Source organism: Hyla sarda, chromosome 10, assembly GCF_029499605.1.
Source record: "Hyla sarda isolate aHylSar1 chromosome 10, aHylSar1.hap1, whole genome shotgun sequence".
NCBI classification, from domain to species: domain Eukaryota; kingdom Metazoa; phylum Chordata; class Amphibia; order Anura; family Hylidae; genus Hyla; species Hyla sarda.
In genome coordinates, this window is record NC_079198.1 from 5,145,142 (window position 1) to 5,159,838 (window position 14,697).

Consider the following 14,697-nt stretch of genomic DNA (forward strand, 5'->3'; position numbering starts at 1 on the left):
TTTGCGTCTCCCACTCAATGTGCTTCCAGCCGCATGCTAAGAGTTGTAGTTTCACAACAGCTGGGGGCGCACTGGTTAAGAAACACTGGTCTACAGCAACAAGGTCCCTGTTCTTACCAGTTCGCGGTGATAGGTGGAGCTGGAGCATTGCTGGGTCACCCCCATACAGAAGCAGGGCAAACAGCCATCGGGATTGTCTGCATTGAGGTAGAAGTGATTTGGTCGGCAGGTGCTGCATGAAAGACCCTCCACGTGAGACTGAAGAGAAACAAGAGACTGTCAGGGGGTCCCATACACACACAGAGACCACGCACATACAAGACCTTGAATGAACAGTGGCACCTACCTTACACGGGCATTGGCGCCGGGAGTCACAGGTGTTACTGATGCTGCCCCTCAGGTCGCACTGACAGCCGGTACTGGGACCGGGGCCGGAACCGGCTGGAATAAAATTATGTATAGAATTATATACAGTGCATAGACTATATACAGTGACCCCCCCGACCTACGATGGCCCCGACATACGATCATTTCAACATACGATCACTCTCGGAGGCCATCGCATGGTGAAGGCAGCATCAACATACGATGCTTTTGTATGTCGGGGCCATCGCATAAACGGCTATCCCTCTGCGCAGACTGCTTCAGCTGACACCGGATAGCAGTTTACGGTGCCCCGTGTGGTCCGCTGACGATCACTTACCTGTCCTCGGGGCTCCGGACAGTCCTCTTCGGGATCCCCTGCATGGTCGGCGCTCTCCATTGTCGTCATCACGTCGCTGCGCGCGCCGTCCCGTCATCCAATAGGAGCGGCGTGCGTAGCAACGTGATGGCTGCGACGGAGAGAGAGGATGCCGGGGAAGCAGAGGCCTTGCCGGAATGGCGGGGACACCCCGGGGACGCGGCGACAGCGATGGAAGGCGACATCCAGGGCAGCGGAAACGGTCCGGAGCTGCGGTGTCACGTGAGTACAACTTCCTCTACCAGTGGTCTTCAACCTGCGGACCTCCAGATGTTGAAAAACTACAACTCCCAGCATGCACGGACAGCCGTTGGCTGTCCGTGCATGCTGGGTGTTGTAGTTTTGCAACATCTGGAGGTACGCAGGTTGTAAACCACTGTCCTATACTTTACATTGCACGGATCCCTCAACATACGATGGTTTCAACAAACGATGGTCCATTTGGAACGGATTACCATGGTATGTTGAGGGACCCCTGTATACATCTTAGACGGAGCAGAATGGAGTGCAATGAAACATCCCGGACCCGGCAACATCTATTCATAAATGCCACAGCTTACTACAGTGTTTCCCCTGGCGGTCAGGACACTATGGGAGTTGTAGTTTTGCAACATTTGTAAAAGAAAGTTGTTAGGCTTCATTCACACTGCTGTTCGGACGCGGCAGTGTGACGTCTGTCGGGGAGGCCGGGGAGAAAAAATACTGCTTGCGCCATCTTTTCCTTCCGCTATTCCCGTCAAGAAACAACCACACCCGACGGACCCAATGATAGAAGATGGGAGCCATCGGGACTCATTGCTGCCTGTCGTGCCCTGTCACAAGAACGGCCGTTAAAGGGGTACTCCACTGGAAAACATTGTTTTTTTTAAAGCAACTGGTGCCAGAGAGTTAAAGGGGTTATCCAGGGAATTTTTTTTAAATATATTATATATATATATATATATATATATATATATATATATATATCTCTATCTCTCAACTGGCTCCAGAAAGTTAAACAGATTTGTAAATTACTCCTATTAAAATATTTTAATCCTTTCAGTACTTATGAGCTGCTGAAGTTGAGTTGTTCTCTTCTGTCTAAGTGCTCTCTGATGACACCTGTCTCGGGAACTGTCCAGAGTAGAAGCAAATCCCCATAGTAAACCTCTTCAACTCTGTGCAGTTCCCGAGACAAGCAGAGATGTCAGCAGAGAGCACTGTTGCCAGACAAAAAACAACAACTCAACTTCAGCAGCTGATAATTATTGAAAGGATTAAGATTTTTTTAATAGAATTAATTTACAAATCTGTTTAACTTTCTGGAGCCAGTTGATATATATATATATATATATATATATATATAGATATACATATAGATATACATATAGATATATATATATATATATATATATATATATATATATATATAAAAATGTTTAAACAGATTTGTAAATTACTTTTATATAAAAATCTTAATCCTTCCAGTACTTTTCAGCTGCTGTATGCTCCACATGAAGTTCTTTTCTTTTTAAATGTATTTTCTTTCTGACCACAGTGCTCTCTGATGACACCTCTGTCCATGTCAGGAACTGTCCAGAGCAAGAGAGGTTTCCTATGGGGATTTGCTCCTGCTCTGGACAGTTCCTGACATGGACAGAGGTGTCAACAGAGAGCACTGTGGTCAGACAGAAAATAAATTTAAAAAGAAAAGAAAATAATCTTTTGGAGCATACAGCAGCTGATAAGTACTAGAAGGATTAAGATTTTTATATAAAAGTTATTTACAAACTTGTTTAACTTTCTGGCACCAGTGGATTTAAAAAAAAAAAAAATAGCTTTCCACCGGAGTACCCCTTTAAAGGCACAATAAAAAAATAAAAATAAACTAACGGCCATTCTTGACGGGGCGGAACAGCAGTGTGAAAGGGGCCTAACATAGTTTAACAACAGTTCAGTGCATGATGGGAGTTGTAGTTCTGCAACATTTGTAAAAGTTTTCTAACAGATTCGCAACTGTTTCGTCCGTGCACGATGGGAGTTGTAGTTTTGCAACATTGGGAAAAGTTTAAAAGGTTTGCAAGATTGGATATACAGTGTTGCAACATTTGTAAAAGTATTTTAATAGTTTTACAGCAGTTTTGTCAGGGCATGATGGGAGTTGTAGTTTTGCAACATTGGGAAAAGTTTAAAAGGTTTGCAAGATTGCATATGCAGTGTTGCAACATTTGTAAAAGTATTTTAATAGTTTTACAGCAGTTTTGTCAGGGCATGATGGGAGTTGTAGTTTTGCAACATTTTTAAACGTTAAAATGGATTGCAGCATTAGTTTGAAAGATTGGAGGGGCAGTTTTGCAAAATATGTATAAGTTTTACAACAGTTTTTTCAGTGCATGATGGGAGTTGTAGTTTTTCAAAATTTCTAAAAGTTTAAAAAGGTTTGAAACATTGGTTTGCAAGATTGTAATTTTGCAACATTTGTAAAAGTCTTCAAACATGGTGATGATGGGAGTAGTAGTTCTGCCTAAGCCGCATGTTGTGAAACGCTGGTTTACTACTTAGCAGGATTTCCCGCAGAGCGTCGGTGACAGAACTTACCGTATTCTTCGCCGTATAAGACGCACTTTTTCTTCCCCAAAACTGGGGAGGAAAAGTTGGTGCGTCTTATACGGGAAATACACATTAAAACCCAGTCATATCGCGGCGGTCCCAGCGGTCATCAATGGCCAGGACCCGCGGCTAATACAGGACATCACCGATTGCGGTGATGCCCTGTATTAACCCTTCAGACGCGGCAATCAAAGCTGACCGCCGCGTCTGAAGGGAAAGTGACACTAACCCGGCTGCTCAGTCGGGCTGTTCGGGACCGCTGCAGTGAAATCACGGCGTCCCAAACAGCTTACGGGACACCGGGAGGGACCTTACCTGCCTCCTCGTTGTGTGCTACGTGCCGGGATCCCCTGCATGGCCGGCGCTCTCCTTCGTCGTCATCACGTCGTCGTGCACGCCGTGCGTAGCGACGTGATGGCGGCGACGGAGAGCGAGGATACCGGGCAGCAGAGACGTTCCGGAGTGACAAGGACACCCTGGGGACGCAGCGACAGCGATGGAGCGAGACATCCAGGGGAGCGGTGACCGGTCCGGAGCGGCAGGAACACATGAGTCCTATACCAGTGGTCTTCAACCTACGGACCTCCAGATGTTGCAAAACTACAACTCCCAGCATGCCCGGACAGCCAACGGCTGTCCGGGCATGCCGGGAGTTGTAGTTTTGCAACATCTGGAGGTCCGCAGGTTGAAGATCACTGTCCTATACTTTACATTGTATTTGGTTCAGAATCTTTTTTTTTCTAGATTTTCATCCTTTAAAATTGGGTGCGTCTTATGTACCTGTGCAGGGCTGTCCTCGTGTGGGGTCTCCTCTGTAACCAGGTGCACACCTGAAATAACACGCCATCTTTAATTCAGTAACGCGGCAGGAATACACAGGCACCAAATAGCCAAAGCAGAGAAGCAAGGCCTCACCTCTCACACTGCCGCCCCACATACCCAGCGGGACAGGAGTCACACGTGGGCTGACCGTCCGAGTCCAGGAAGCACGTGCCGTAGTACCTGAAAGGAAGCGAGTGCATATAAGAGGCGAGACCACTAAGACAGACCCTCTCCACCACAGACTGATGTGCCAGCGGTGACGTACTGGCTGGATGTGCCCTGACATGGGCAAGGCTGGCAGTCTCCGGGACTTCCACGTCTGGGGTCTCCATAGAAGCCGGGTTTGCAGCGCTCGCACTTGGATCCCTCAGTGTTGTGTTGGCAGTTCTGAAAGAGAACGGCGGGTGAGCTGCACACAACTTAACCGTGACCATCTAAGAAGCGGCATCTAACGGGCCACTCACCAGGCATTCTCCGGTTTCTCCATCACACTCCGTGGAGTGGCCGCCACAACGACAGAGCTCGCAGGTGCCCAGGTAAAGACCACTGGTGGAGCGGGTATAACCAATGTCACAGTCCTGGGTGGGGGAAAGTAAAAGAACACGGATCAGCACAATGTAGATTCATTGTTTCCCAACCAGAGTGGCTCCAGCTGTTGCAAAACTACAACTCCCAGAATTCCCGGATCAGCACAATGTAGATTCATTGTTTCCCAACCAGAGTGGCTCCAGCTGTTGCAAAACTACAACTCCCAGCATGCCCGGATCAGCACAATGTAGATTCATTGTTTCCCAGCCAGAGTGGCTCCAGCTGTTGCAAAACTACAACTCCCAGAATGCCCGGATCAGCACAATGTAGATTCATTGTTTCCCAACCAGAGTGGCTCCAGCTGTTGCAAAACTACAACTCCCAGCATGCCCGGACAGCCGTTGGCTGTCCGGGCATGCTGGGAGTTGTAGTTTTGCAACAGCTGGAGCCACTCTGGTTGGGAAACAAGGCAGCTACATTATGCTGATCCGGGCATGCTGGGTGTTGTAGTTTTGCAACAGCTGGAGCCACTCTGGTTGGGAAACAAGGCAGCTACATTATGCTGATCCGGGCATGCTGGGAGTTGTAGTTTTGCAACAGCTGGAGCCACTCTGGTTGGGAAACAAGGCAGCTACATTGTGCTGATGCAGGCATTCTGGGAGTTGTAGTTTTACAACAGGTGAAGGCCCACAGTTTGAAGACCTAGGCCCTACCCGATGACGAGTCTGGTCAAGTAGATAGATCAAAGCATGTTGGGAGTTGTAGTTTTGCAACAGCTGGAGGCACCCGGGTTGGAAAAAAACTGGTATCACTGGCACTCCCTAGTCAATGCATGGAGGCATGCTGGGAGTTGTAGTTTTGCAAAAGCTGAAAGCCCACAGTTTGAAAACTTAGGCCAGTGATCTCCAACATGCAGACCTCCAGATGTTGCAAAACTACAACTCCCAGCATGCCCGGCCAGCCGCTGGTTGTCCGGGCATGCTGGGAGTTGTAGTTTTGCAACATCTGGAGGTCCGCAGGTTGAAGACCACTGACCTAGGCCCTACCCTGAGTTGGTAGATACGGGTATGCTGGGAGTTGCAGTTTTGCAACAGCTGGAGGCACTCTGTTTGAAAAACAGTGGTCTGATAAGTGGGGATTCAACCTCTGGGACCCCTTGCGATCTTCAGAATAGGGCCACCGGATCTCCTTATTGCATTCAGGGTCAGCATGACCTCCATGCATTGTCTATGGGAGAGCCAGTGATGACTGAGTGATGTGTCAGGTATCTCTGGCGCCCCCATAGTCAAGACATAGAGTGTGTGCCGACCCTGCGCTCCATGCAGTGAGGAGTTTCAGGGGCCCCGTTCTGAAGATCATGGGGTCCCAGAGGTCAGACCCCTATGATCAGACACTTATCCCCTAACCTGTGTATAGGGGATACGTATTTAAATACTGGAATACCCCTTAAACTCCACAAACCTGGCAGGATGGTCCTGTGTACCCGACTGGGCATGCGCACTTTTCCACCTCTACCGCTGGTGGCAGTCCCGTGGAGTGAGGCACCGCAATGTCCATGTGGATATTGGAGATTCTGAAAGGAAAGGGTTACCACAAGTGTCAGAGGCCGCAAGTACCAACAGCGAGGATCGGTGATCGCAGGGTCACCTGTCATTTACCTGCTCTCAATCATCCTCTCCGCATAGGACGCCCGGATCATCAAGACATCAATATCTGCGAGCGCCATTAGCAGGTGTTCACGGGTGGCATCCTGACCGTCTGTCCGGCGCCACGAACTCTGCAAAGAAAAGTATCAAAGGGGAACCAGTCAACAAGCATGGGGGGGCAGTTACTTTTACAAGAGCCATGCTGATCTACTCAACTATAATGTATTTTTAAGGGGTTTCCTGGTAAAAAAAAAAAAATGTATATATATATATATATATATATATATATATATATATATATAAAATAATAATAATAAAAAAATGCTGGAGAAGCATATAGCATTGCTTACCTGTCTTCCCTAAAAATCATTTTTTTTTTTTGAGAGGGGGGGCAGTTGTGTACATTCTGGCTGAGCGGTTGCCCACCCTGCCTGCACCCCTCCCACAGAACCCCTGCCAGTTCCCTGCCCAGAGCTTTTTCAGAACATTGAACCTGCTGCATTCATTCCCTGTCTGCTCCTTTGCCTGTTATGTTGCTCAGCAAGAGTCAGCATGGTGTAATCACCCCTCATTCTTCCCTTAATGCCCCAGAGATGGTGATTTAGCTGTAGGGGCTGGTCAGAGGTGATGACGGACCTCCTGGGACATGGTGCGAATGCCACTCTGACAATTAAAGGACTACAACATTTCCTGTCAGGGGAGAGGAAGGAGCCAAGGAGTTGGAGAAATAACACCATACTGACAATGAGAGTTCTACACAACTTCCTGTTAGGAGAGAAGGAGGAGGAGCCGGGGAGCTGGCGACAACACCACACTGACCGTAAGAGGACTACACAACTTCCTGTCATGAGAGAGGAAGGAGCAAGGGAGCTGTTGAGACAATACCAGACTGACAATGAAAGGACTACACAACTTATGCTCAAGCCAATTCAATTTGTGATAACACTATATTAGTAGGTTATATGTCTTGGGGTGACAGCGTTATTTCAGAATACCCCTTTAAGGTCATGAAGCATTCAGAATATTTTGCGATTAACCAGACATCAGGATGATCCTTCCGCGTCCCGGATATCTCACCTCACGGAAAGGAACGGTGATCGTGATGGGGAAACCGGGAGGGGTCTGAATGTTTGCAGAATGTTCCAGGAAGATTCCATTGCCCTGCAAAACGACGTGCGGCTGGGTGTCCAGGGTCGGGGCCCCCGGATGGGCTTCATACGTGATGGTATAGCGCAGATCTCCACCATATGACGTCACCTGGAACAGGAAAGTTACCAAAAGGTACAATAAAACTCCGAGGTTCAATGAAGAATGTCCGAAAGAGACACATGGGGGGACATGTATCAAAGTTTTTACTCCTGTTTTGTGTGTATTTAATTTTCCGAAAATTTTTTCGCAAGCCTTTTTTTGCGCATTTTTCTGCGCACATTTTGGTAGAGCATGTCCTCCAGATGTGGCCGATTCGGGGTACCTTAGAGTGACATCTATAGTACGCACGGATTTATTAACTGTGTACTTTTCCTTTACACCCAAAAACTTGACGTAGCAAGATGCTCTAAATCATCGATTCTATTTTTCGAAGAGCGGATTGAGGAGATGACTATATTTGACCGCAGTTTATGAAACTCATTGCGCTTGATTGATAAATTTAGCGCTTCTGCACATAATTTAGAATTTGGCAAAAGGGGGTAAACTGCTTCTACCATACACAAATAATGATACATGTCCCCCATGGAACACAAGCTCCGGCGGGGTCTCAGACTCTACAGTCACTGACCAATAATAAAGGTTTGCATTGGTCCATACAACCCTCTTGTAAGCCATACCTTGTCTCCCTTGAATCTCTCTGGTAGGACCCAGAAATATACATCCGGGGGGATACTATTGAAGGCGCTGAACGTCAGCTCTGAAGGACCGGTCACACTGATGCCCTCGCTGAACGTTCGGCTACTGGATGCGGCGGCGGAGATGGAAAAGGGCGCCCTCTCGTGACTGTCATAGGTGGCATGGACCTAAGAGAATCAGAACATCTTGTTACAAATAAAGGACGGACAAAAAAGGCAGTGCTCTACGCCAGTTGCAAAACTACAACTCCCAGCATGCCCAGACAGCCGAAGGCTGTCTGGGCATGCTGGGAGTTGTAGTTTTGCAACAGCTCTAGGCATCCTGGGTGAAAACCACTGCATTAAACATTGTGATTAAGTGCATTCAGCACTGTGGGTCAGACTGGTAATCACATGACCCAGTAACAGTAATGAAATGCATTGACGCAACAGTTGTCCGGGCATGCTGGAAGTTGTATTTTGCAAAAGCTGGAGGCACCCTGGGTGAAAACCACTGCATTAAACATTGTGATTAAGTGCATTCAGCACTGTGGGTCAGACTGGTGATCACACGACCCAGTTACAGTAAAGAAATGCATTGACGCAACAGTTGTCCGGGCATGCTGGGAGTTGTAGTTTTGCAACAGCTCTAGGCACCCTGGGTGAAACCCACTGCATTAAACATTGTGATTAGGTGCATTAAGCACTGAGGATCAGACTGGTGATCACATGACCCTGTTACAGTAATGAAATGCATTGACGCAACAGTTGTCTGGGCATGCTGGAAGTTGTATTTTGCAAAAGCTGGAGGTACCCTGGGTGCAAAAACACTGCATTAAAGGGGTACTCTGGCAAAAAACATCTTAGCCCTTATACAAAGGATGGGGGATAAGATGTATGATCGCGGGGGGGGGGGGGGGGGCCTGCCGCTGGGGATCTCCGGGCCGGCAGCGACGGCATCCGGAACACGGAAGCTAGGAGACTCCGTGTTTGTGACGTCACACCATACCCCGTCCTCCCATAGACATGAATGGAGGGGGCGTGGCAGCTGTAGCCCCCAGTCATCCGGCATGGAGTGGAATTCGCGCCATGCACGGATGACCGGAGGGCTGTGCTGGAGATAGCGGGGGTCCCCAGCAGCGTGACCTCCGCGATCAGACATCTTATCCCCTATTCTTTGGATAGGGGATAAGATGTTTTTCACCGGAATATCCCTTTAAGCACTGTGGGTCAGACTGGTGATCACATGACCAAGTTACAGTAATGAAATGCATTGAGGTAAACAACTGTCTGGGCATGTTGGGAGGTGTAGTTTTGCAACAGCTGGAGGCACCCTGGTTGGGCAAGCACTGCTCTACACAAAGATGTCTCTCACTGACCTGGTCTCTGTTCCAATAAGAACTGGAGCACTCCCGGGTCACCCCCATGCAGAAGCATTTCAGGCAGCCCTCTGGGTTTTTGTCACTGAGGTAGAAGGTTCCACTTTTACATTCGTTGCACAACTTTCCTGAGACTTGGGGCTGCAAGAGAAGCGACATGTCGAGAAATAAATTATTTATATTTTTTCTTTATTTAACTCAATAACAGCTCATACACCTAAAATAGAATTGTCTCATAAGGTTACTTAAAGGGGTACTCCGGGGGATTTTTTTATTTATTTTTTCATCAACTAGTGGCAGAAAGTTATTCAGATTTGTAAATTTCTTCTATATAAAAATCTTTCCAGTCTGACCACAGTGCTCTCTGCTGCCACCTCTGTCCATGTCAGGAACTGTCCAGAGCAGGAGAGGTTTGCTAAGGGGATTTGCTCCTACTCTGGACAGTTCCTGACACGGACAGAGGTGTCAGCAGAGAGCACTGTGGTCAGACTGGAAAGACCTACACAACTGTATACAGCAGCTGATAAGTACTGGAAGGATCACGATTTTTAAATAGAAGTAATTTATAAATCTGTATAACTTTCTGGCACCAGTTGATTTGAAAACATTTGTTTTCCATCAGAGTACCCCTTTAATACCTATGTAAATTATTACTTTGACAATTGACAATGGACTATTTTTCTGTATACGGTTTTATAATTATAAATATAAAATATGTTGTAAAAAAAAATATAATAAAAAATAAAATAAATACAGACACATGTGTAAGACATCAGTATTATAAGACATCTCTGCTCCTTACCTTACACACACAAGTATTAGGAGACGACACGGCGCTGCCTCGCTGATCACATATCCCCGTATCGCCAGCTGAAACATACATAAAATGTTCAATGCTTGAAAGGGCAAATAGAGCCTCTCTACCTACATATACATGTATCTATCAACACAGTTGTCCCTCAAGTTACAATATTAATTGGTTCCAGGATGACCATTGTATGTTGAAACCATTGTATGTTGAGACCATAATTCTATGGAAACCTGGTAATTGGTTCTGAAGCCCCAAAATGTCACCCAAAAAATAGGAAAGAGCGAGGAATAAAGAAAAATAAGTAGATAACTGATATAGATAAAGCAAATCCTTGCATATAAAAGTAAGAAAGAGCTGCTTGGAACTGTAAATCACTGTCTATGTCAGTGTTTCCCAACCAGGGTGCCTCCAGCTGTTGCAAAACTACAACTCCCAGCATGCCCGGACAGCCGTTGGCTGTCCGGGCATGCTGGGAGTTGTAGTTTTGCAACAGCTGGAGGCATCCTGGTTGGGAAACAAAGGTTTAAAGGGGTACTCCCATGCAAAACTTTTTTTTTTTTAAATCAACTGGTGCCAGAAAGTTACAGATTTGTAAATCACTACTATTAAAAAATCTTAATCCTTCCAGTGCTTTTTAGGGGCTTTATCCAAGAAGAAATGCATTTCCTGTGATGTCCTGACCACAGCGCTCTCTGCTGACCTCTGCTGTCCATTTTAGGAACTGTCCAGAGAAGCATATGTTTGCTATGGGATTTTCTTCTTCTCTGGACAGTTCCTAAAATGGACAGCAGAGGTCAGCAGAGAGCACTGTGGTCAGGACATCACAGGAAATGCATTTCTTTTTGGGATTTCTCTTTAGTATACAGCCCCTAAAAAGTACTGGAAGGATTAAGATTTTTTAATAGAGATTTACAAATCTGTTTAACTTTCTGGCACCAGTTGATTTAAAAAAAAAAAAGTTTTCCACGGGAGTACCCCTTTAAGTAGAGAACAGGAGCTTCTTCAGGGATCTATACAGTACACACAGTGTCCCAAATGGAGCCGCCCTTACTTGGTGTCCAAAGGAGCAGCTAACCCTGGCTCATGTAAGGAGTAGTACAGAACTTGTAGTTCCTCCCTGTACTGTAGGGGACGCTACCAGACACCAGTCAGTGCATACACTTCAGTAATACAGGTAAAGAGTACAGAACATGTAATACCTCCCTGTACTGTAGGGGGCGCTACCAGACACCAGTCAGTGCATGCACTTCAGTAATACAGGTGATTTACCAGTAAAATGCCCATTCTGATTGGTCAGTTCCTCCAGTTGTGACAGATCTGGACTGTCTGTACATTGTATGTTGAGCCTGGTTTCAAGTTACAATGGTCCAGAAAAAAACATTGTATGTTGAAACTATTGTATGTTAAGGCCATTGTAAGTTGAGGGATCACTGTACATGGGTGACGTCCTAACTGAGAGTATGGGATCACATATAGGATCAGTATTCACTTTTCACATAGGATTTCTCTACAGAACTCAAAAAAGGGAGAACTAAGCCGTGTTCACATGGCCGAAAATATGGGTGGACATTCCGCACATTTGAATGTTCCGGTGGGTGCTAAGACTGCTCCTAAATGTGCTGTCTCATAGATGGCAATGCATTCCTGAGCAGATTCCGCAGAAAGAACAGACAAGTCTATGTTTTGCTGCCGTGGAAATTCTGTAGCGTGCACATTGCAGCAGAATCCCATGGAAACCAAGAGGACTCCGCTCAATGCAAGGGCTCAGGGAATGAGGAACATGTACTGACCAGTAGTCTCCACACAGCGGCCTCCAGGCTTCATGGGGTCTCCTTCATATCCCACCGCACACCTCTCACACCGCCGCCCGGTGTAGCCCTCTATACAGTTATCACAGGTCGGCTGTCCGTCAGTGTCTAAGAAGCAAGTGTCTGAATACCTGAAGAAACAACTCATGTTAACCCATGGAAGGACTCCAGGAGTGGGCGGCACGTATGATAAAGGACTGACCTGCGCCGGGGGTCCATGAGCGGGCAGGGGCAGGGTCGACAAGCATCTGCGGTTCCTCTGGTGGGATCTCCGAAGAAGCCTGGCTTACACTTATTGCACTGTGGACCTTCAGTGTTGTGCTGGCAATTCTTAAGACAATAAATGAAAAGGTGATCAGGAGAACATGGGATCTAACTAATATGGATGGAATGAGCATTAGATGGGCCCACAAACTACCATAATACCAGGCTTTGCACATTCTCACAACTTACTATGCAGTAGCCATTCTCAGAGTCGCAGGAGCTGGCATGGCCATTACAATTGCATCCGGTACAAGTGCCCAGGAAAGGTCCCCCGGGAATGCGTTCAAACTGTGGGGAGCAGGTCTCACAGGAGAGGCCGGAGTAGCCAAAGGGACATCTAAAATGGATGACAGAACAAAGAAAGAATCAGCTGCCAGGTACCTGTTTTCCTGCCTATAGGTCACACAATAACTCTAGAGATGAGCGAACTTACAGTAAATTCGATTCGTCACGAACTTCTCGGCAGTTGATGGCTTTTCCTGCATAAATTAGTTCAGCTTTCCGGTGTTCCTGTGGGCTGGAAAAGGTGGATACAATCCTAGGAGACTCTTTCCTAGGAATGTATCCACCTTTTCCAGCCCACCGGAGCACCTGAAGGCTGAACTAATTTACGCAGGAAAAGACATCAACTGCCGAGCCGAGAAGTTCGTGACGAATCGAATTTACTGTAAGTTCGCTCATCTCTAAATAACACCCTGCACCCATTACTGTTAACTTACTTGCACTCCTCGACACCTAGGGCTACCCCCAGCTGTGTGTACTCCACGGAAGTCGTGTCCATGACGATGTCCGCCAACCCCACACTCGCCATTTTGTTGTCATAAACTGTCTGAATCATGATGGCTTCCACATTCTGGAGAGTCACCAAGAGGTCCTCGCGGGTGACAGCTGCACCAGACTCATGTTGCCAGTTTTCCTGCAGACAAGAGAAGACTGGCAATGAATAAGATATAACCTCATAGTCTCCCTGTGTAATCTACACAGACAGGTCACAGAGGTTACAGATGTTTCAGCAAATCACTAATTTATTCTGCCCTCAGGCTACGTGTTTCCAGGACAGATTATAAGGCTTCGTGCAAAATACTTTTTAGATGTGGTTTCCATGTGTATTGCAACGCGAGTTCCTGATGTTGTTACATAGATGACGTATTTTCGTACGCAAGCTTACCTCTGTGAACTGCACCATCCGCTGGTTCACCACGGCCGGCTGGGTCGACGACTGAACCCGATAGATAAGTTTCTGTCCATTTCCAATAATAACCACATCGGGCTTCCTCACAGGCTCTGACTGGCCTCGCGTCAGGCCGTAGCGAACCTTAAATCGGAGGGAACCTCCATAGGAGTCCACCTGGAAAGAAAGATGAAAAAACATCAGGTACTGGGAAAGGACTCCATGAGGCTTAAAGGGAAACTCTGGTACATTACATCTTATCCCTTATTCACAGGATAGGGGATAAGTGTCTGATCGTTGTGGGGGGGGGGGGGGGGGGCGGGTCCGACTGCTCTCAGCTCTCCTCACGCACAAAGCAACAACCGCTCCGTGCTGGATTGCTGTCTGTCTACCACGGCACGAAGCGGTGGTCAACACGCCCCCTCCATGTATCTGAATACACGAGTGCTCTATCTCGGGCTCTCCAATAGAGATACATGGAGGGGGAGTGTCAACCACGGGGAAGAGCCAGTGTTCCGAAAACAAAGCTACAGGACACCAGGGTGCTGGGCACAAGATTGCGGGGGGTCCCAGAGCTCGGATCCACCGCAATCAGACACTTATCCCCTATGCTGTGGATAGGGGATAAGATGGAATATACCGGTGTTCCCCTTTATGGTAGTGCTTTCCAAACAGCATGCCACCAGCTGTTGCAAAACTACAACTCCCAGCATGCCCGTACAGCCGACGGCTGACTGGGCATGGCCGGACCTGTAGTTTTGAAACAGCTGAAGGCCCCCAGTTTGAAGACCTAGGCCCTACCCGATGACCCACCAGGTCAAGTTGGTAGATCCTGGCATGCTGGGAGTTGTAGTTTTGTAGAATTTTACCTTGTTCCCCAAGAACTGCGATGGCAGCAGCCAGAAGGAGTCTTGACTCAGGAATCTGCGAGACAGGTCGACCAGCTGAAATTCTTCCACACTTGGGTCTATTTGTAGTTGATTTGAGGATAATGGAGGAAATCCCTGAGGAGACGACACATTCACCCCTAAAAAGCATGAGAAATGAGTGATGAGTGATGCTGCCCAAAATCACATTGGGAAATACAAACTATGAATGTGCGACATCATCACCG

At 47.2% G+C, this 14,697-nt stretch overlaps 1 protein-coding gene across 10 annotated transcripts in view; it reads right to left on the reverse strand.

Annotated features, from left to right (window-relative positions):
• Window positions 1-14,697, reverse strand: part of HSPG2 (heparan sulfate proteoglycan 2) — a 171,577-nt gene that overhangs the window by 49,127 nt on the left and 107,753 nt on the right. For all 10 annotated transcript variants that reach the window (XM_056544202.1, XM_056544196.1, XM_056544195.1 and 7 more), the window contains 18 exons: window positions 14,453-14,610; window positions 13,581-13,760; window positions 13,132-13,328; window positions 12,602-12,749; window positions 12,351-12,478; window positions 12,131-12,279; window positions 10,332-10,399; window positions 9,530-9,670; window positions 8,154-8,339; window positions 7,405-7,584; window positions 6,340-6,458; window positions 6,143-6,254; window positions 4,618-4,731; window positions 4,419-4,540; window positions 4,247-4,333; window positions 4,112-4,161; window positions 347-441; window positions 118-258 (listed from right to left, as the gene is read on the reverse strand). In XM_056544202.1, the coding sequence (XP_056400177.1) occupies window positions 118-258; window positions 347-441; window positions 4,112-4,161; window positions 4,247-4,333; window positions 4,419-4,540; window positions 4,618-4,731; window positions 6,143-6,254; window positions 6,340-6,458; window positions 7,405-7,584; window positions 8,154-8,339; window positions 9,530-9,670; window positions 10,332-10,399; window positions 12,131-12,279; window positions 12,351-12,478; window positions 12,602-12,749; window positions 13,132-13,328; window positions 13,581-13,760; window positions 14,453-14,610 (2,375 nt within the window). The remainder of the gene's footprint in view (window positions 1-117; window positions 259-346; window positions 442-4,111; window positions 4,162-4,246; window positions 4,334-4,418; window positions 4,541-4,617; window positions 4,732-6,142; window positions 6,255-6,339; window positions 6,459-7,404; window positions 7,585-8,153; window positions 8,340-9,529; window positions 9,671-10,331; window positions 10,400-12,130; window positions 12,280-12,350; window positions 12,479-12,601; window positions 12,750-13,131; window positions 13,329-13,580; window positions 13,761-14,452; window positions 14,611-14,697) is intronic.